The sequence below is a fragment of the Lepidochelys olivacea genome (assembly GCF_965140295.1).
Source record: "Lepidochelys olivacea isolate rLepOli2 genome assembly, chromosome: 27".
NCBI lineage: Eukaryota > Metazoa > Chordata > Testudines > Cheloniidae > Lepidochelys > Lepidochelys olivacea.
Genome location: NC_140437.1, coordinates 16,111,288 through 16,134,258, shown reverse-complemented (window position 1 = coordinate 16,134,258; position 22,971 = coordinate 16,111,288). Strand labels below are relative to the sequence as shown.

General features: G+C 39.4%; 1 protein-coding gene across 1 annotated transcript; it reads right to left on the bottom strand.

The window, feature by feature from the left end:
- Positions 1-1,545: 1,545 nt before the first annotated feature.
- ZPBP2 (zona pellucida binding protein 2) lies at positions 1,546-19,441 on the bottom strand (the record flags this gene model as incomplete). Its single annotated transcript, XM_084616087.1, has 8 exons — positions 1,546-1,753; positions 5,062-5,239; positions 6,419-6,504; positions 13,125-13,343; positions 14,310-14,471; positions 15,901-16,026; positions 17,820-17,900; positions 19,345-19,441. 8 exons carry the CDS (start codon positions 19,439-19,441, stop codon positions 1,656-1,658), a joined length of 1,047 nt encoding a protein of 348 aa, XP_084472213.1. The 3' UTR covers positions 1,546-1,655.
- Between the last annotated feature and the right edge of the window lie 3,530 nt (positions 19,442-22,971).

Sequence of the window (22,971 nt, the reverse complement as noted above, 5' to 3'; positions counted from 1 at the left end):
TGTTCATAGAGCATGGCACCTGGGACCTCCAGCACATGCCACAGGTGATATGCAGAGAAGAAGAAATAGCTACAGAAGCAAGCAGATGGAGATCAAAATGCTCAGCACCTTTTTTGTTTGCTTATAATATAGTTTCTGAAAGTATGATGGAAGCAGCAAACATAAAAGTCATATAAATAGGCCCCTTATGTTTCCTGATTCCAGGACTGTGGCATTTGCCAACATATCTTGCCTAAGATATGTGATCTGGAATCTAAGCTTTTTATTAAAAAACAAACAAAAAAACTGTCTTTCCAGCCTTCATTAGCCTACTCTACATTAAGCATTTTTTTTAAACTTCCACACTGTTGCACTACATATAGATCCCACTGGTGATGGCAATGGTGGAAGCTCAATTGGCTGCTAGTGTTTTTACCATTATACTACCTAACTTTGCACAGAGTAGGCTGCAATGGAAGGATTTCAGGCACAACATAAATGCTGAGATTTCACTTTGATTACGTAAAGAAATGTGCAGGAACTTTTTACAGTGAATTAAAGTTAAAAGAAAATAACCACTTTTATTCTTGGCAAACCCCTATTCTTACAAAAATTGTGATTCAATCTTTAATAGCTACAGAGAACTTTGCTTTTCAGGAACTCCTCCAAGAGACATGTCCATTACATTAAGCCACACAAAACTTAATTTGTCTGTCTCAGAAAGATGATCCTCCTTGAATTTGGTACTGTGGTTTGCAGGGAGACTTTTTCAAATTGCTGATGAAAGCAGACGGTACTTTAGGGAATTTGTTTTGAGTTTCTTACATATGGTCTGGAAAACCGTTCTGCATAGCATTGTGAAATTTTCAGTATAGTAAATTAATATTTTAGCTACACAGAATCTGCTAGAGTTTTCATTGTAGATTCTGTGTTTAAGGGGATTTATAAATGAGTTCTAACAACATGCTCTGAAACATTTAGCTTGCATGGCTAATAAATATTGGTACACCGTATCTCATAGCAAAATCAGTACAATATGTTAATATAAATTATTTCAACCTCCCTGACTTGAAAAGGAGTTCATATGCAAAGAGGAAAGTTGTAACAACCTTGTTTTTCTCCAAAAAGGGACAAAAAGCAAAAGGAAATACAATAAATAGTTTTATTTTTTACATTATAGAGGTTAAATATGTACTTCTGGCCTACAAGAGTAATTTCTTGCAAACATTAATGTACATGGACTTCTACTTAAAGCATCATAACACATTAGTATGCTTCTACAATCATTCCACTATACTATAAATCACTTCTCCATCAATTGTTTATGTCTCCTTCATTTATTTAAAGTACAGTGCTATGCTGTGTTCAGTGTCAATACCACAAATCAGAGACTTTTCTGTAAAAACCACATATTAATACTCATAATTTTCTTTGCATTCTTTGTTTTCCATTGAATTACTCTCCCCGGTATGAACATTTTATACTAGACATTTTTTAGAATCTCTATCCACAAGTAGCTCCTGAATACAGAAAATGTAGTTATATCAATCTTGAGAGGATTGGCTATTGAAATATAAGAGCCCCAGGTTTGGAGGTAAAAAAAAAACAGACATCACAAAAGAATAATAATGCTTTCACAACTTTTCTTCAGTTTTCCAATTTCTATTTTAAGTTTATTAGCAAGATTTTGCTCCATAGTGTTTGATTCGAATGCTTGTACAAATCCGACATCTCACTTCATTGTTCGGGCTGTATGTTCCAGGGTCACAAACCACTGCAACCAAACAAATATACAGTATTTCAGTCAGATGACTTCCACCATGGGCTGGGTTATACACATTATGGAATTTTCAAACTTGTATTAGGGACATTCAGCAGATCACTAAACTAGCTCCAGGTTATTTTTTTTGCATGCTGAATATTTCATATGGAGCTAAGTGATCCTATAAAATATATTAAAATTAAGAATGTAGTTTTCCTTCATATCAGTTACTTTTCATTTAATATTTTAGTGCTCCATTCCGACATACCCTGTAGAATAACTCTACCTGTATTATAGAATGCCTTTTTCAGTTTCTCTGAGATCAACACACTTAGCTTCACTTCATAACACAGTAGCCTGAACCAAAAAGTCTGACCAGAAATTAAGGGCTCAATCCAGGGGCTGAGCACTTTGCTTGATCCAGCAATGCACATATACTTTGCTTAACATTGTGTAACTGACTCTAGATGGCTGCCTTGCAAATTTCAGTTGCCATGAGCAATAGAAGTGACTGTTGGAAATTACTAGTGATATGTAAATATCCCCAACCTCATTTTCCTGAAAAGTTTTTCTGGAGGGTTAGCTATTTATTTTTTTAGGTATAAAACATATGTACTGCATTGCCTTTGGGTAAACTCAGAATTTAAAAATACAACCTGTTCAAACTATAAGCTTGTTAAAAAACCAATACAGCCTAGTGGATGGTGTGAAACTACAGATGTGATATATCTTGATTTTAGTAAAGCTTTTGACACAATCCCACAGAACATTCTCATATGCAAACTAGGGACATATGGTCTAGATGAAATTACTATAAAATGGGTGCAAAACTGGTTGAAAGACTGTACTCATTCAGTAATTATCAATGGTTTGCTGTCAATCTGGAGGAACATATCTAGTAGGATCCTATGGCGGTCTCTCTCCTGAGTCCAGTACTATTCGACATTCTCATTAATTACTTGGATAATGGAGTGGAGAGTATGCTTATAAAATCTGCGGATGACAGCAGGTTGGGAGCAGTTGACAGTTGACCTTTGGTCTGACCCAGTATGACTTTTTATGTTGCTAGCACTTTGGAGAGGAGGATTAGAATTCAAAACAACCTTGACAAATTGAAGAACTGGTTTGAAATCAAAAAGGTTAAATTAAATAAAGACAAGTGCAAAATACTACCCTTAGAAAGAAAATAATCAAATGCACAGCTACAAAATGGGAATAACTGGCTGGGCAGTAAAAAGGATCACAAATTGAATATGAGCCTGATCTGTGATGCAGTTGTGAAACAGGCTAATTCTGGGCTATGTTAACAGGAGTGGCATATGTAAGACACGGGAGGTAATTGTCCCTCTCTACTCGGCACTGGTGAGGCCTCAGCTACAGTACAGTGTCCAGTTCTGGGCACCCCACTTTAAAAAAAGATATGGACAAATTGGAGAGCAACAAAAATAATAAAAAGTTTAGAAAACCTGACCTATGAGGAAAGGTTAAAAAAGCTGGGCAGCTTTAGTCTTGAGAAAAGCAGCATGAGAGGGGACCTGATAACAATCTTCAAATTTGTTAAGAGCTATTGTAAAGAGGACAGTAATCAGTTGTTCCCTATGTCCACAGAGGCTAAAACAAAAAGTAATCAGATTAATCTGCAGCAAGGGAGATTTAGGTTACATATTAAGAAAATCTTTCTAATTATAAGTAAGGCTACAATTATGTCATGGAGGTCATGGAAATCACAGAATCCGTGACTTCCATTGACCTCTGTGACATTTTCTGCCCTGGGGCTGGAGCTCTCAGCCAGCCCTCCCGCAGCTCCCAGTCCCTGCCCTGGTAGGAGAACCCCTGCAGTTGCCCAGCCACAGTGGGGGGACCCTGCATCTGGATGGGCAGACCCCCTGCTGTTGCCCAGCTGAGGCGGGGAGACCCCCTGCACCTACCCAGCTGTAGTGGGGGGACCCTGCGCAGCTGCCCAGCCTCAGCGGGCAATGAGAGGATCTTCCATAGCTACCCAGCTGCGGCGGGCAGACCCTGCAGCTGCCAAGCCATAGCTGGAGGACCCCCTGGAGCTCCCAGGTGGTGTGGGGGGGCGAGGGGACCCAGCAACAGGCCAACCCCAGAGCTCCCACTCACTGCAGGTGGTGGGGGACCCTACAGCCACAGCAGCAGTGAGTGCTTAGCTGAATCCACCTCCACATTTTGTCAGGGGTATTTTTAGTGAAAGTCAGAGACAGGTCACGGGCTTCCGTGAATTTCTGTCTATTGCCTGTGACCTGTCCCTGACTTTTAATAAAAATATCCCTGACAAAATTTTAGCCTTAATTATAGGAATTGTTAAGCACCGGAATAGGCTTCCAAGGAAAACTGTGGAATCTCTAACATTGGAGATTTAGATGATCTATGTATATTTGGTCCTGCCTCAGTACAGGGGGCTGGACTAGATGACCTCTCAAAGTCCCTTCCTATCCTACATTTCCATGATTCTGTAACTCAGTTCTAACTAACCCCTGTTTAACCAGACAGCCTTTGCATTGTGTGCTGAAAGCCAACAAAAATAAATAGAGGCTATGTCTACACTGCACTTTCGTCAGTTAAACTTTTGTCATCAGGGGTGTGAAAAAAAAAAAAAAACCACATCCCTGACCGACAAAAGTTTTACCAATGAAAAGTGCTGGTATGGACAGTGCTTTGTTGGTGGGAGACGCCCCTCTTTGGGGGTGGTTTTATTTTGTTGGCAGGAGAGCTGTCTCCTGCCCACAAAGAGCGGCTACACTGCGTAGCTTACCGCGATATGGCTGTAGCAGCATAGCTGTGCTGCTGTAAGGTGTGCGGTGCAAACATAGCCTGAGCACAAGAACTAAAGACCTACTGAGAACACCATGCCTCCAGTAACCCTAAATTCAGAAATAGATACTGCTAGCAGGAGAACTCCCAGAACAGTTGAGCATTTATTTTAAAATAGCAGTACTATGAAAGTGACAATTTCTTATTGATCCTATGTCCTGAATACTACAACTGATCTAAGAGCAAGAGGAGAAAGTCAGATGGGCCAATGACAGCAGTGGTAGCCTTTATTACAGTATGATATGCATCAAATACTATCAGCACCTTTTTCTTGGCTGTTTCCATTCCTGCCAACTTTATCACTTAGAATCAAAATGCCTCTTCAAAAGATAAACAGCAGTACGCTTACATTTTTTTTTTAATATTGGTGATAAAAGTATCTGACAGGAAAACAGGGTTAATATGCAATAATATGTAAGCAGGGTTAATATGAAATAATCTTTATATTGCTTGCTAAAAATATGGATACTTTATTTTTCTATAATTACCACAGCAGCTAGCGCAGTCATTGTGGGTGTCATAATTTTTTCCAAAACCTGGACGACAGCTGTCAATGCGAGTAACTTCAAAGCTATGGTCTATATAATGTATTGCAGGTACATTCCGAAACTCGTGCTTCAGAACATATGTTTGTTTATGGAAAAATTCTTCAATGAGATCTCTTGCCTAAAATTTAGGAATAATTAAATGATAAATGATAAATATGACAGTGAGATTTTGTTTTTTGTAGATCAGATATATCAATAAATATATTCTGTCCTAATTCTGCTTGAATATGTATATGATATGCAATATGGGCCTGATCCTGCACCCACTGCACCGCATCGTGATCCAGAGACTTTCCATTGGCTTTAGTGGGCTTAGGATCAGGGCCAATGTGCAATATAACATATATCATAAACAATCACCATGAAGCTAAATGAACTATATATAAAACAGAAGCTACACTTGATAGTTTCTTTAAACTGTTTTACAGCTACCAAATCATAATCCAAAGGTCTATGTTCTAGGAAAACTGAAATAAACAATACAGTACATGCTAACATATTGCTAATTTTCATAATTTCATATTTTAGAAAGTAAATGTATAAGAAACATTAACACTGGCCTCAGCAATTTTTGAATAAATATGACATTTAAATATAGTTTTCTATCTTGAGCTGAATTATTTAAAATCCAGACATCACACATACATTCCTGCTCTTTGCATAGGGTGGACTGCAACCTGTCAAAATCTGTAAATACTAATGATGGGATTCACTGTAGCGTGAAGGGACCGTGAAAGCCTTCTATAACATTTAAACCCTACTGATCCACTGAATACAATTGTGCACAGACCACCCCGAATACAAAGAAAAGTACTTAAGAGTGGGACGTCTGCATGGATATCTGCATGTCCTTTTCAATAAGGGGGGGGGAGGGGAGGGGAAGAAACATTCCACAATGGTCCAAAATTGGTTACATAGGGGACCACTGGGGATGGATGTGCAGAGGGGCCTCTAGTTCCCATTTACAAGAATCCAGTGGGCTAAAATATCTGAATAGGAGACATGGAGTAGCAGTGGCTACTATTCCCTACCACATCTAGAATAGCTGCACCAACACACCATGGTCTGCTTGTGGATTGATGGAATAGATTCCTTCTCCATGCTGTTCTTGCTCTTCTAGACTTCCCTGCACAAAGCCCAGTTATCTAGGATTTGTACAGGGAAAAGTAAATTTCACCTTAACTAACTTTGTAGTCCATATTTTACAACCTCCCACCCCGCAGCGTCTCCTTCCCTCATTTTGGGTTCTAGAATATTCACATGTTTATTTAGGTATGCTTGCATTAAAAAATCTTACCTCCTGAACTCTTCTGTTGGTTACATCTTCACAGTCATAAGAAATCTGTTGGCAAACTGCTTCCCATCCTGGGGCAAAAGGATTTACTATAGAGAAAAGGAGAAAGGGTATAAGGCAAAACTGTATTGTAATAGCTCATCATAAATACCTTGAAGAATACATTACAAAGGAGCATCCTGAAATGAGTGTCTTTCATTTGGAGATTTATTTTACAAAGCACTGGCATGCAAACGCCAGTCATCCTACTGTTGCTGCTTCTTATCTGTATATTACATTAATTTTATGCTGTTACAATACAACTCAAGAGCAGAGGCACTCTATTTTGCCTCAAATTTGTGAGGAAGTGTCAATTTATTACATTTGTTTCTGTGGTCAAGATATTTTTTTCATAACCATTGTTCTTGTGATCTAAGATACTTAATTGAGTTTTAAATAAAAATAAAGATAAATGGGTAACCAAGAAGGAAAGGCAACTTCGATTACCTCCAACTGATTAAAAACAGGTAAGGAAATACTAAGAAAACATGAACATATATAAATCAGTCAGTCTAGCTGGCTTGACATTCTAGGATGTTAAAAGTATTAGCTAATGAACATTCTGAATGCCTAATAATTACTTCTAAAGGGTCATGGAAAACTGGAGAGATACAAGATTCTGGAAAAAACTATGTGGTATCATTTATTAATAAGGGAAAAAGGAGTGGTCCTGACAATTCCTATCCAGTGACTTTAGTGTCATTCACTAACAAAATAATGAAATAAATGAGAAGAGAAAAGATCTGGAAATGAGAGATGGGACAGACTCAAACCCCCATATATACAAATAACTTCAAACTATGGAAAGGTCCAAATCCAGATTTGAACTTTGAGGCTTCTCTGTTGTGAACATGGGGGGAGGAGAGGGGGAATTCATTCACTCTGATGATGAAAAATTGCCACAAAGCAACTGCAGGTCCCATCAGACAAATTCCCCCCATGCAGGGCAGATACACAGTCAAGAGAAAATGTGTCCGGGGTGTCCCTGTCCCCCATCAATTCCCTAGTGCTATGACACCTACAGAGAGCATTATGGATCGACTGTCCCTATGGAATTCAAAATGTAGAAATCTTGGAAACACCTGAATCCCTGGGCACCAAAAAGGTCTAAGCACTGGAAACTTAAAGATGGGAATTAAAAAAAATCTTTAAACAAGAAATAATGCATAGACTTTCTGACTACACAAAGGGATTTGTTGAGGATATCTGGTACAAATTAAAGTTAACATCGCTAGAAACAGCATACAAAGTCCTAGGAGTGATTAAACCAGTGCCAAAAAGGATAAGAAGGAAGACTTGGTGGTGGAATCTTCAGGTTAAAAAAATCTGTGAAGAAAGAGAGATAACTTTTAAAAAATGGTAGACCAGTAGCTTGAGCAAAGATAAGATAGTGTATATGGAGGTGAAAAAAAGAGAAGTGTTAGAAGTGTTGCCACAGCTAAAAATTTGGCTTGTGACAAGCTATATAATCAACTAGGAGGATATGACAGAGAAAAGACTGTCCAAAAACTCGCTAAGGCAAGAAAGAAAAGGCTCATATGAGTTTGTACACACTAGAAGTGAACATGGTATATTGTAAACAAATGGTGAATCAATCAAGAATGTCTGGAGTGATTATTTTGAAAGAGTGACAAATGAGAACTCACAGGAGGAACTAAGAACATGTAAGCTGAGCCAAGTCATAACAGATTTCACACTGGAGGAAGAGGTTGTAGAGGCTCTGAGGAATAAGAAAAAGAAGACAGCACCTAGGCTAGATGAAGAAGTGCTGGATGCACTGAAGTAAATGAGAAGGGACAGCGTCAAGTATTTTACAAGTCTGTTTAATGATATTCTTAAGAAAGAGAAAATGCTGGACGAATGCAATAAAAGCTTTGTGGTGTCCATTTTTAAACACAAAGGAGATATTATATTGTATGCTAATTATGGCCTAATTAAGCTGACAGCACATGCCATATGAAAGTTTGGGAGAAGATTATTGAAAAGCATCTGAGAACACTTGAGATTTGGAGAGGTCAATTAGTTAGTTAGTTAGAAATTAGTTAGGGAAGTGGATTGGACTGAAGAATTTATGGGTTTAAAGGTAGAGGAGGCCTGGGATTATTTTAAATTAAAGCTGCAGAAGCTATCGGAAGCCTGCATCCCAAGAAAGGGGAAAAAATTCATAGGCAGGAGTTGTAGACCAAGCTGGATGAGCAAGCATCTTAGAGAGGTAATTAAGAAAAAGCAGAAAGCATATAGGGAGTGGAAGAAGGGAGGGATCAGTAAGGAAAGCTACCTTATTGAGGTCAGAATATGTAGGGATAAAGTGAGACAGGCTAAAAGTCAAGTAGAGTTGGACCTTGCAAAGGGAATTAAAACCAATAGTAAAAGGTTCTATAGTCATATAAATAGGAAGAAAACAAAGAGAGAAGAAGTGGGACTGCTAAAAACTGAGGATGGAGTGGAGGTCAAGGATAATCTAGGCATGGTCCAATATCTAAACAAATACTTTGCCTCAGTCTTTAATAAGACTAAAGAGGATCTTAGGGATAATGGTAGCATGATAAATGGGAATGAGGATATGGAGGTAGACATCACCATATCTGAGGTAGAAGCGAAACTCAAACAGCTTAATGGGACTAAATTGGGGGGCCCAGATAATCTTCATCCAAGAATATTAAAAGAATTGGCACAAGAAATTGCAAGCCCATTAGCAAGAATTTTTAATGAATCTGTAAACTCAGGGGTTGTACCGTATGATTGGAGAATTGCTAACATAGTTCCTATTTTTAAGAAAGGGAAAAAAAGTGATCCAAGTAATTATAGGCCTGTTAGTTTGACATCTGTAGTATGCAAGGTCTTGGAAAAAATTTTGAAGGAGAAGGTAGTTAAGGACATTGAAGTCAATGGTAAATGGGACAAAATACAACATGGTTTTACAAAAGGTAGATCGTGCCAAACCAACCTGATCTCCTTCTTTGAGAGAGTAACAGATTTTTTAGATAAAGGAAACGCAGTGGATCTAATTTACTTAGATTTTAGTAAGGCGTTTGATACTGTGCCACATGGGGAATTATTAGTTAAATTGGATAAGATGGGCATCAATAGGAAAATTGAAAGGTGGATAGGGAATTGGTTAAAGGGGAGACTACAACGGGTCCTACTGAAAGGTGAACTGTCAAGTTGGAGGGAGGTTACCAGTGGAGTTCCTCAAGGATCAGTTTTGGGACCAATCTTATTTAATCTTTTTATTACTGACCTGGGCACAAAAAGTGGGAGTGTGCTAATAAAGTTTGCAGATGATACAAAGCTGGGAGGTATTGCTAATTTAGAGACGGACAGGGATACCCTACAGGAGGATCTGGATGACCTTGTAAACTGGAGTAATAGGAATAGGATGAAATTTAATAGTGAGAAGTGTAAGGTCATGCATTTAGGGATTAATAACAAGAATTTTAGTTATAAGCTAGGGACGCATCAACTAGAAGTAACGGAGGAGGAAAAGGACCTTGGAGTATTGGTTGATCATAGGATGACTATGAGCTGCCAATGTGATATGGCTGTGAAAAAAGCTAATGTCGTCTTGGGATGCATCAGGAGAGGTATTTCCAGTAGGGATAAGGAGGTTTTAGTACCGTTATATAAGGCACTGGTGAGACCTCACCTGGAATACTGTGTGCAGTTCTGGTCTCCCATGTTTAAGAAGGATGAATTCAAACTGGAACAGGTACAGAGAAGGGCTACTAGGATGATCCGAGGAATGGAAAACTTGTCTTATGAAAGGAGACTCAGGGAGCTTGGCTTGTTTAGCCTAACTAAAAGAAGGTTGAGGGGAGATATGATTGCTCTCTATAAATATATCAGAGGGATAAATACCAGAGAGGGAGAGGAATTATTTAAACTCAGTACCAATGTGGACACAAGAACAAATGGATATAAACTGGCCACTAGGAAATTTAGATTAGAAATTAGACGAAGGTTTCTAACCATCAGAGGAGTGAAGTTTTGGAATAGCCTTCCGAGGGAAGTAGTGGGGGCAAAAGATCTATCTTGCTTTAAGATTAAACTCGATAAGTTTATGGAGGAGATGGTATGATGGGATAACATGGTTTTGGTAATTAAATATTCATGGTAAATAGGCCCAATGGCCTGTGATGGGTTTTTAGATGGGGTAAGATCCAAGTTACCCGGGAAAGAATTTTCTGTAGTATCTGGCTGATGAATCTTGCCCATATGCTCAGGGTTTAGCTGATCGCCATATTTGGGGTCGGGAAGGAATTTTCCTCCAGGGCAGATTGGAAGGCCCTGGAGGTTTTTCGCCTTCCTCTGTAGCATGGGGCACGGGTCACTTGCTGGAGGATTCTCTGCTCCTTGAGGTCTTCAAACTACAATTTGAGGACTTCAATAGCACAGATATAGGTGTGAGGTCTTTTTTAGGAGTGGTGGGTGAAATTCTGTGGCCTGCATTGTGCAGGAGGTCAGACTAGATGATCAAAATGGTCCCTTCTGGCCTAAATATCTATGAATCTATGAAACACTTGAGATTTGGAGAGGTCAATATGTATTTATGCTGGGAAGGGGTACAACTGATGCCATATTTGCTCTATGAATACTCATGGAGAAGTTTAGAGACAAGAGACAGCAACTGGGCACAGCCTTTGTGGACTTGGAGAAGGTGGTGTATAAATGTTCATCAAGAAAACTAGTTTGGTGGAATTTGCAATGGAGAGGTGTGCCAGAAGGATATATTGCCTTATTCAGGATATTTTTGATGGAGTGACGACCATAGTAGTCTGCTACAGCAGTAAATTTCCAGTAAATGTTCAGCTGTATTGGGGGAGAAGGGGTCAGTGTTTAATCCTTCTTTGTTTGCAGTTGCCTTGGATGTGATAAGTGAAAATAGGGGAAGGGAGTTGCCTTGGAATATGCTGTTCACTGATGACTCAGGCCTTGTCTACACTAACTGGGGGTTCAACGTGCAGCGATCGACCGCCAATTTCTCTCCCATCAACTCCTGTCCTCCACCTGAACGAGAAGTGCAAGGGAAGTCGATGGGAGAGCGTCTCCAGTTGATATAGCGTAGTGTGGACCCCGCAGTAGATTTAAGTACGTCGACTTCAGCTAAGTTATTCATGTAGCTGAAGTTGCGTAACTTAGATCCATCTCCCCCCGTAGCGTAGACATGGTCTCAGTGATATGTGCGAAAGACTGTGAGACCCTGCAATCCAACTTTGAACAGTGGCAACATAGAGCAGGCAGGAGTGAGAGTGAATGTTAGCAAGACTTAGGTTACAATTGAGGGAGGACGACGCACCATAAAGGATATTACAGGCAGAGAGCTTAGACAAATGAAAGAATCTAAATACATAGGATCAGTGAAAAGAAAAAGGAGTACTTGTGGCACCTTAGAGACTAACCAATTTATTTGAGCATAAGCTTTCGTGAGCTACAGCTCACTTCATCGGATGCTGTAGCTCATGAAAGCTTATGCTCAAATAAATTGGTTAGTCTCTAAGGTGCCACAAGTACTCCTTTTCTTTTTGCGAATACAGACTAACACGGCTGTTACTCTGAAATAGGATCAGTGGTTGCTGATAGTGGTGCTCTGAGTGAAGCCCAGCACTGTTCCAAAGCTGCTTGGTGCAAATGCTGGGGGCTGACCCCAGTCATCTGTGATAAAAGATGCCTACAAAATTAAAAGGTAGAGTGTGTAAAACTATAATTCTACCCACCCAAATGTGCAGAACAGAGACTTGGCCAGGCACAAGAAAATAAATCAGTATGTTCTCCACCACAGAAAAGAAGATGCTGAAATGGCAAAATGGCTGCACACTCCATGACAGGAAATGAAATGAAGTTATGAGGGGCATAGTGCGGGCTGCCCCAAATGAAGACAAGTTGAGGGAGGCTAGGCAACGTTGGTAGGGACATGTCCAGTGGAGAGACCTGAGAGTTATGTTGATAGGCTGGCCCTTGCAATGATCATGGACGGAAGATGACCAAGGGGAAGGCCAAAGACTTGGTATATGGACCAGACATCAGTGGACATTAGAAAGACCAATTTGCATGACAACCAGGTGTACAATCATGAGTTTCGGAAGAAGACAATAAAAGTTGCTGACCCCAAATAAGGAAGTGTCAAGAAACAAGAAGAAAATAGCAAGAAAGATAAATCTGATCATTTTTCTGACAGAATTACAACATTGATGAAGAATCATGAATGAACTATATCTGGACTTTAGTAAATGATTTTCTGGGAATGGGCGACAGGGATGGATCACTTCATGATTATCTGTTCTGTTCATTCCCTCTAAGCACCTGGCATTTGCCGCTATCAAAAGGCAGGATACTGGGCTAGATGGACCTTTGGTCTGACCCGGTATGGCCATTCGTATGTTCCCCAAGGCCCTTTGCAAATGACACCCCTGTTAGAGAATAACCTTTCCCAGAAAGGTTGTAAAAAGTACATTAATATAAATTCAAACAATTTATAAGCTGCATTATAGCTCCATCTGTGGGCTAAGAAGAAAAAATACAGAAACTCTGAAGAAAAGCAGAGAAGCAACATATGAGGGAACATATGACTCTGATATAATTGCAAATGTAATTTATATTGCCCTTAATTTAAGTTTTTTTAATAAAGTAACAGTGTGACACTACGTCTTAAACAAATGCTTAAATCTGTTACCTTGAAAAGTAACAAATAGCTCATCCAGGAGGCCATGTTTTGGCATCTTGATGACATGACATTTGTATGATGGTTCTATAACATGACATGTCAAATCAGAGATTAAATCATTCAAGATTTTCTTCAGCTCTTCAAAGAATTGACCATTAGCTGCTAGTCTGCACTCTTTTGTAGTAAACCGAACAGATATCTGGTATGTGTAGTCAGGCTCCCGATATGCTAACAAAAATTAGTATACACATAAGTACATGCAATATAATGTCTGTCCCACACATATTATATTTCCTATGCAGTACTACTCTTTGTATCTTATATCTTAAATAGACTTTTATTTAGAGGCAAACCAATTTGTTTACTTATTAAGCATGACGGGCCAAATGCATCCTTGGTATAGCTTCCCTGTCTTAAATGGCATTACACTATTCATTTAGTTTGATACACACAAGAATTTTCGTATGTGTACACACTATATTTTTATATGACTATGTGCCTAAATACCAACCATGGGAAAATGTTATATGTCAAAACAGCTACAGAACTAACATAGCCACTTTTGAGCCTGTGCACTTGCTTACAAAGTAGACATAACTGAAATGTGATGAGAAATTGTTAAAGAAAGTACTTCATGTACCTGCATTTTAGGGTGGAGAGTTTTGAAGTGACTGGAAAAAGAATTTACATCTGTTTCTTCCTCCTTTCATTTACTTTTTTATAATTGTTTTTGGGAGAATGATGGGGTTGCTAAACTGCACAATCTGTCACCCTTCCACCACTTGTAACATATGTCATCAACTAAGATCAGACCAGGACAGAGCCCCATCTTTGACACCTCTTTGGAACAAGATCACAGCCACACCAGAGCCTCTTCTTCTGTCCTTGGGTACCTTTGGGGGAAGGCAGGAAGAAGGCAATGACCTCGTCTATTTTTCCCAAGGGTAAAGATTATTTCATTCTCAAGGACAATCATCAGATGCTATTGGCAGTTGTGTTGATTTGATTGAAATCGAAGTTGTATTGAACTGACTTTTCAAAAACTGGCATTTAGAATAATAAAGATGTTTATCACCAAGGTGCTTGAAAATGTAATTTACATTCTGGAGTACAGTGCTAACTAATTGTGTTTAATAAACCAATATTCAGAAAAGTCACATGCACTAGTTTACCAGCAAATTTGTACGGTCTTACCATAAACCATAAATTTATATGTCTTAAATTTCTCTCTCTCTTCTTGTATGTCAGTTTTGATGGTTTTATAAGAAAGAGTGCAAGTATAAGATCCAGACATAGATTCCTGAAAACCTCTCACCATCAGTTTTCCTGTTTCCGTGAGATTGATATATCTTTGTCCTAAAATGGAAACAGGAAACTACCTGATTAATATTAGAAAAATACTGATGCATAATTTATGTAGTATACTAACAGATGAAAGAAGATATATTATTTACATAGGAATATCAATTTACTTATAGAAGTTGGTCTGAATCTAATGACCTTCAGGACTTGTTGCAAATCTCATTTTTTCCCTCAGGCATTTGAAAATTTGGAGAAGGGAATGTAATTGTAGGAGTCCAGAACTATTTGACAGAAAGGAGGATCTACAGCAGGTTATCTTAAATTACTGCACTTAAGATGTATTTTTAAGTTATGTTAAGTGTGCTGAGAACATAAACATGTGCATACTTTTAGCATTGCTATATATCAAAATAAAAAACGTTTAAGATGCATATACAAAATATTAAAACAGCCTTTAAACATATATCAAAGGTCAAATTTTTACATCCCTCAGTAAAGTAAAAATCATGCTTTGTGTATTTATTTGGTGAAAATACTTCAAAGCATAAACTGTTTTGACAAAACTTATGAACAGGTGAAAATATGCTCTTGATATGCTAATAAAGTGAATACTCAACTAATATTATATGAGTGAAAACATCTTAATTTTTTTAAAAGTAATTCTTTTTCTTCATTTATGGTATTATAATACCATTGCTGGTGTTCAAACTAGTGGAGTGGGGAATGTTTGTGTGTTTACATCTGTAAACTGATGGAGTGGGCCAACTGGGCCAACTACAAAGTCTTTTACCAAGTAAAGCTTTTCTCCACAGCTTTATTCTTGAGCCTGTCTGTGCTTAGGTTAACAACAACAAAAAAGGAAAATATAGACTCAAACAGAAAAATCCCAAATCAAACAACAACCCAGTCCACTAGGCATGGAGCTCCACTTTCTCCATAATCTCTCCCATTTGGTTACCAAGCAGTGATTTTTTAATAGTGCTTCCAGTTTCCCCTTAAGTGCCTGACTGGATATTCAGTCCCCAGCCCTGCTTCCTTAATCTACTTTATAGATCTGTGTCAGTTATGTGAAGAAAATTACCTCCTTTCTTTATGGAAATCAGGAAGAGCTTCAAAACAAATTCTGACTAATCACACATTATTATGGAAAATGTCTTAAAGAAATGAAGGCTAATGAAAGCACCCATGAAAAAATTCACATAGGATAACATGACCCACAAGTCACACCATCCCACTGATGATAGGTTTCTCCACAAACTTAGAAAGTGTGATCTCACATACAGCATTCTGAAATCGACTCAACCATTAGTGACGGAATTAATTTTTTTCAGTAAAATAGGAGAGAAAACAATGCTATCACATATGGATTGCTTCTTGTTATGTGATATTCATAAAAATCAGATTCTGTGGGTTAGTAGGTGATGGAATAAACATGGAACCAGTAAGACTGTATATAAACTATAATGAGGAGAAAGTAACTTGCCTTTTAGATTCTTTCCATCTGGTCCAATCCATAAATAGTTTGGATCTATTACTTCTTTTTGAGAAAGTGCCAAATCCATGCATACTAGAAATGGACTATTTGTATACACTTTAACATAAATGTTCACTGCAATACAAGAGAATGAATTAAATAACTAGCAATGCTGAAACTGAATTAAATTACTAAATATCAATTTATATATACACATATACATTATTTAATTCTTTACTTTTTTAGGTCCAACTTGCAAAATTAGTTCAATGTTACACTAATTATTATTATTATTGTTTATTAGTTTGTACCATGGAACTCTCCACAATGTGCTTTGTACTGTCCAGATATACTGGAAAACATGGTCCCAGTCCCAAAGATTTGACAGCCTAAGAATATCAGATCTCCAGTTTGCAGCTGAGGTGGTGAGAAGGCAAGTAGTACCCTTATCGTGACATTAAATGCTTACAAAATTCTAGAGCAACACCACAGGGGAAAAGTGTTAAGCCACAGCTCTGCATCCTGAGAATAGTATTGTTGGAATCACCAGCAGCTCAGCAGCATGTGCTGTTCCTATGGCGTAACCTGATAAAGGTTAGTGCTTTAATACAATAAAGGCTAGTGCTAAAATACAATAAATTGACCACAGCCAACACCCCAGAAAAACAAAGATTCGAGGGCATTTTTCTAATATGATCTATTTAATTTCTCACTAAATAATAAATTATGCCCCCATTGACTTTGGCTCACCTCCCACCCAAATTAAAGTTCTTTAGAGTTTTTCTAAATCATTTTCCATTGTAACTTTAATAGGTAGTTGTAAACATGTGGTGTTAAACTTTTTCTAGAATAAATCTATTATATTACTTCAATTAACTGTGCGGACCAATCAGATACTTTATGGGGTCAATCTGGTAAATGAACAAAAAGGAAAGAAATGAACAAGTACAGACTGGATCCATATGGGAATGAATAAGCTATAGCCCTACTCTATATCCCAGGTACAGAATTTGTGGGATCTGTTACAATGGGTATGGAATAAATAAATTTTCCACTGCTGTTGGGTACGTAACAGGTTTCCATCAATTCTACTATGCTAGTAACTGTACTTGTTTCCCACCAGGTACGACCATTCGCCATCCCCAAATACTCTGCCACTCTAAGTTACCCACCAAGTAGTAGCAAACAGGTATTTAGAGAGCAGTTTGGACTCTCTACACCTTGGCACAAAGGCTTTTTAAACACCGTTTACCTCAAAACAAGTTTTTTCTCAAACCCTCCTCCATGTGTGTCAGAATGGGACCCTGATTAAGGAATTCACAACAGAACCATGTCTAATGTATATGTTGTCCTTTGATTAAAAATGCATAACTATTCTCTTTTATCTTTCTTTACTGTGATTCAGTTAAAAACATTATAGCCTTGGCCAAAACACAGTTCGGCATACTTGACTTGCAGTCCTTACTGAAAACAGACTCTCCAAGATTGTGCAATATCGATAGCTTGTAGAATGAATCATCATTTTGCCAATACCTTTTTCATCTTGTATAAAAACCCATAAGCACACATCCTACTGCTCTGTGCAATCACTTAATTCAAAGATCTTTCTGTTTACAATGTCCTTTATTGCACAGTGGCTATGATTTACTGACAGCTTTCAGATTGCAGTAATTGAATTGTTCCAGTTGGGAATAATTTGAAGTAAAAAATTTAGTTGCCTATTTTATGATATCCATTTCCTGTTTATATGCTTGAAGAATTATGTAATTTTCTATATAATTAAGATTTGAAATTCTTTTGGTATAATAACACAGCCACAGTCACCAACATATGTACATTTGTTTATATGCTTTATTGCTGTATTTATGATCTTTGTATTAATATTGCATTAAAATGCTTACTGAGATCTTAACTATAAAAATAATCACCTTGATGTTTGATGTTGCCATAAATGTAATTCTTTTTAATTACTTTAACAGAATATTGTTCTTCATCAATTGCAGCTTCCACTGTAGAAAAAACACTGTAACACTTAAAAAAAAACATTTTAAAAATCAAATCTGAATTTAGTTTGTTTCCCCTTTCCTGAACAGTTTGCAGTTCCCCTCTCTTCCATCCTTTTCTTAAAACAAGTACTCCTATTTACTGTTCAAGTAGTAAACCTGTCTTGACTGTGGAGCCTCCACAGAGGCTCAATATTAACTTTCCAAAAATATGTAAGTAAGGAAGGAAGCTGTTTAAAAATTTGCAGCTCTTCAAAATAATCTCAGCTACAAAACTTGTCAAGCTTGCATGAAACTTACAGAATGGGCATTACTTCTCTGATATAAATAAACAAAAAGGTGGAGTTTGCAGCCAGAAAAATTAAATACTGGTTTGAACCATTTTCTGCTGTTTAAAGTCCGGGGTTCAATTACTAATCCCAGTCATTCACTACCCAGGTCAGAAAGTTCTGTGGAAACAGCACACTCTGCCCAAAAGGTGAAGGAAGTGCTTTGCACCGCTTAACTAATCAATAGCAGTGCCTGTGCTAATCCATTGGAGGTTCTAAACAGGAATATTTTGGGGGGCAACCCCATACAATATCTACTAATAATTAAGGGGGGCCATGAGTTGCTCAGGGCCGTTAAGCCATTGCTTTGTCTGCTTATGCCTAGCACTGTCTTTGATCAACCCCAGAACCTCTGAATAGTTACAGATTTCAGTGAACAGGTTGGAGATTTCCATTAACAGTCTCTGAAAGGAATACCATTTATTTATAATTTGCAGGGGCCCCCAACTCCGACACCCCATCTGACTTTGGGACAAAAGAATTCATAACTATGGTTATGTAACACCTATTTCAGAAGGGCAGCCCACCACCGTTAGAGACGCATCTGCTGAGGTTGCAGGAGGCTCTGATTTCTCTGACACAAGTGGGGTTCAGGGAAGCCACAGCATTTGTGATCTTGTGGAGGGTGTGGGGCCCATGTTTCAGTGCTCCTGTTTCCATATCCACTGAGCCGTTTAAAGGGATGAATAAGCTAAATGATGAGCTATATGATGAGCACTGGGGCCCAGTACATGTGAAAGGGCTTCTCTCTCAAGAGAGCCCCTAATGGGTGTGAAGACCGCTGTCCCGATATTTTGGGGGCCCTCAATGACTCCTGATCCAGGGTTTCACTGAAGGCCTCCAGGACACTGGGATGGCCTCTTCTGATGTCTGGCTTCCCAAAGAGCGAGGCCAAGAGGTAAAGGGGTATTGGCAGTGACCCACACCGAACATGAGGCCTTGATGATTTCTGAGCTCAGGGAAAAAGGGGCTCTGGGAGACTACAATGGCCCCTTACAATCTCTGATCTCAGAGTGAGGGCCACAGGGAGAACAGGGTGTGCCTCTGCCATCCACAGGGTAAAGAGCTGGAGACCCGGGAAGCCCCCACAGAGAGTGAGGACAACCTGCTCCCCCGGTTACCTTGGGTCAAAGCAAACAAGGCGCTCAACAAAACCCCCAGGGACAGGAGGGAGGCGCTGTAGAGGGGAGGGCTCAGCCCGCAGCCGCCCCCCTGCATGGTCAAGCGCAGCCCCCTCCCACGCGGTCCTCGCTCCCTGCCAAGGAGAGAGGGCGGGGCTCAAGCTCCCCTCGCAGCCCCTCCCCCGCCCGCAGCATTCTAACCGCCGCGGCGCGTGACCAACAGCTTTGCGCCGCCCGCCTTTTTCCCGCCTGTCGCGGCTTCAGCGCGAGCCTAACCGCCTTGCCCGCCTTTTTTCCGCCTGCGGCGTCCGCAGCGCGAGGCCAAATGCCCTTCTCGCCTGTCGCCCCTGCAGCGCGAGGCCAAATGCCCTTCCCGTTTGTTTCCGCCTTTGTCGCCTCTGCAGCACGAGGCCGAACGCCCTTCCCGCCTTTTTCCCCTGTCTGGGCCGCAGCGCGAGGCCGAACGCCCTTCCCGCCTTTTTCTCCCCAATCGCGTCCGCAGCACGAGACCAAATGCCCTTCCCGCCTTTTTTCCGCCTGCTCCTTCCGCAGCGCGAGACCAACTGTCCTTCCCGCCTTTTTCCCTCTGTCGGGGCCGCAGCGCGAGGCCGAACGCCCTTCCCGCTTTTTTCTCACCAATCGTGTCCGCAGCGCGACCAAATGCCCTTCCCGCCTTTTTTCCTCTGTCGCGTCCACAGCACGAGCCTAACCGCCCCACCCGCCTTTTCCCCGCCTGTCGGCGTTGCAGCGCGAGGCCAAATGCCCTTCCCGCCTTTTTTACGCCTGTTGCCGCCGCAGCGTACGGGGTCCAAATGCGGTTCCCGCCTTTTTGCATGCGAAGCCTACCAGGTCTTCCCACCACCTTTCTGCTCCCATTTGCTACCTTTAGGCTCCAGAGAGGCGCCTCTTTCCTCCTTTAAGGGGAGTCCCTCTGTCATGGGGGGAGGAGCTACCTCAGTCAGCTGCCCACTTGAAAGGGCATGTGGGGCTGATTGAGGAGATCTCTTTGCAGGAAATCTGGCTGGATAGGACAGCATCCCTCCTTGTTACTTGCCGGTAGCACTACTGGGGGCGGGGGTGTCTCCCTTTCCACCCTCTACACCCCAGCACAGTAAACCAAGTTGCAAAGTGCAAAAGCTGATCATTATAGCATAATTCTCCTTCCTTGGGACAGAACCACCCCCAGCATCACTATGCCATCTATCCTCAACACCATGTGCCACACATCAGTAGAAACTTTGTTATAACTATGCCCAGAAATTATTTCCAAATAGGGTGACCAGATGTCCCGATTTTATTGGGACAGTCCTGATTTTGGGGTCTTTTTCTTATATAGGCTCCTATTACCCCCCACCCCTGTCCTGATTTTTCACATTTGCTGTCTGGTCACCCTATTTCCAAATACTGTAACACAGTGTTCTATATCCTGGCTCACACAACTAGCAACAATATTAGAAAAACCTCCAGGGACCCTGGGAGAACTGGGACATGGTGATGTCTGCCCCTGCTTTCCACAGCTAGAAACAGCACTGCACTAAACCATGGTTAGAAACCATTGCTAGACACAGTGCACTGTGGTTTGTGTCTGCATTCTGCTGTGTCAGCTTTCACAATTTAATTGTGAGCCTTGCAATGTGTAGTGTTTTTCTTAAAGCCCCAGCATCTGGAGGCATGTGATGAGTTGAGAATCTCAACTTTTTTTTAATTTTAAGTAAATTTTTAGCACTGATTGTGGCAAAAAGCTTGAAAATGTGATCTTGTATCAAAATCCAAAATGCAAACAGAAAGAATTTATTGCAAACAGAAAGATTTATTGTTTTTAAAAATATCATAATTTTTAAGCCCATCTCATGATGTTGGGGGCCTGGCTCAACTTTTTTGAACATGTGGGGCTGGTAATACTGCATTTCTAAAAACGGTATTAAAATAACCATGTTCAGAAAATGTGCCAGGACACAGTATTCATATTTGACATTGTTAGAAACAGTCATATAACCGTGTTCGGAAAACACGCCAAAGACTTTAGCTAATAGTATTAAGAAAGAAAGAAAGAAAGAAAGAAAGAAAGAAAGAAAGAAAGAAAGAAAGAAACCTCCCAAGGGGATAATATTGAATTATGAAAGGAAAATGTTGAGATAGAAAACATAATTATGGACTAAAACATTAGTGTTTTTAAACTATTTATCCTCCAATTTTCATGTTATTTAAAGTTTCTTGCCTAAACATTGGTGCTGCTTTAGTTATTTCAGTTGACACAAGTTCAAGAAGACTTAACAGTTATGTGTAGAGTAGCTGGCTCAGGTGTAAGGAATATGTCAAGGGGTTCAGTTTTAGTTTCTACGAGTAGTTAATTTAAAATTAGGACCATCTCAAAAAGGTCTAGCGCGCCTCTGTGTCAAAGATTTTCAGTTTTACTCAAAGTTAACTTTTCACACTTATGCGATATCGGCTAAGTGATTCAGTTTTAATCTGTGTCCGTTATATACGAGTCATATCTCAGTCTGTTCCAGAGGATGTTTATGCCCAAATTTAATTTGACTGTCCCACACAAACTTTCATTATCCCACTTGTTAATTATTGTAAAATAAGAATCTCTCCATTATAAAGCTTTGTCTGCAGTTTTGGATCTCTGTAGATTGAGACTTATGATCTATGCCTCTAGCCAAATGACTCATTCCTTTCAAAGTCAGTATGATATTTCTGAGTTAGAAGCAGCTAGGTCATCTTCTTAATAGATCTGTGAACAGCATTTTCTTCTTAAAAAAGATTCTTTGTCAACCAAAAAATAAGAGATATAGTTTGGTTTATTTCCTTAAACACTATTTATTTACATATTATTCTTATGATAGCGCCCACTGGCCCCAGTATGTTAGGTGCTGTACAAATACATAGAAAGGTCTTCTGAAAATTAAACAAAGCTACATTAATCTACTAAACAAAAATTCCTTAATATAGAGCATTAATATACAATATACAATAAACTTATTTGTGCATCTGTCTCTTGGTGTATTTTACTTTCTATAGAAGAATTAAGTTGTATTTTAGAGTCAGTACACTAGCGTTCAGATTATGTTTCTCATCTTGGGTGTTTTCAATAATAATGATAAAAATTAATACTTGTAAAAGTACACAGAGACTTACAAAATACAAACTAGGCCAAAGTCCCTGCGCCAAAGAGTTTACAATTTCATTCAGACAGCAAAATGTGTATATGGAAAAAAGAGTTCAGGTGATGAAAGTACTTTTTTTAATGGCAGTCCCTTTTCAGTCCCCTAAAGAGACAACCCAATCCTTCCCTGCTTCCACTGAAACCATCCTGTAACTTCTACTAGCTCCTACAGCTTTGACTTTTCTGTTGCAATGGGTGTTTCCAGGGCACAATGAGTCTAATTTTGAATTTAATACAGGTAAACTAAACATAACAATAGTTACCCCAAGACCCTGAAATACTAGCTAACTGCTCAGGTCAAAAGAAATAATAATAGTATTTTATTTGATAAAATCTCTTGTACTTCCATCTGTTGTCAACATTCAGAGTTTTAATAATCCTTACAAGCATGGTTATTTCTATATTATTGATATTTTCTATCTTTTTCAGGGTTTTATACTGTCATCCAATACTGTAGT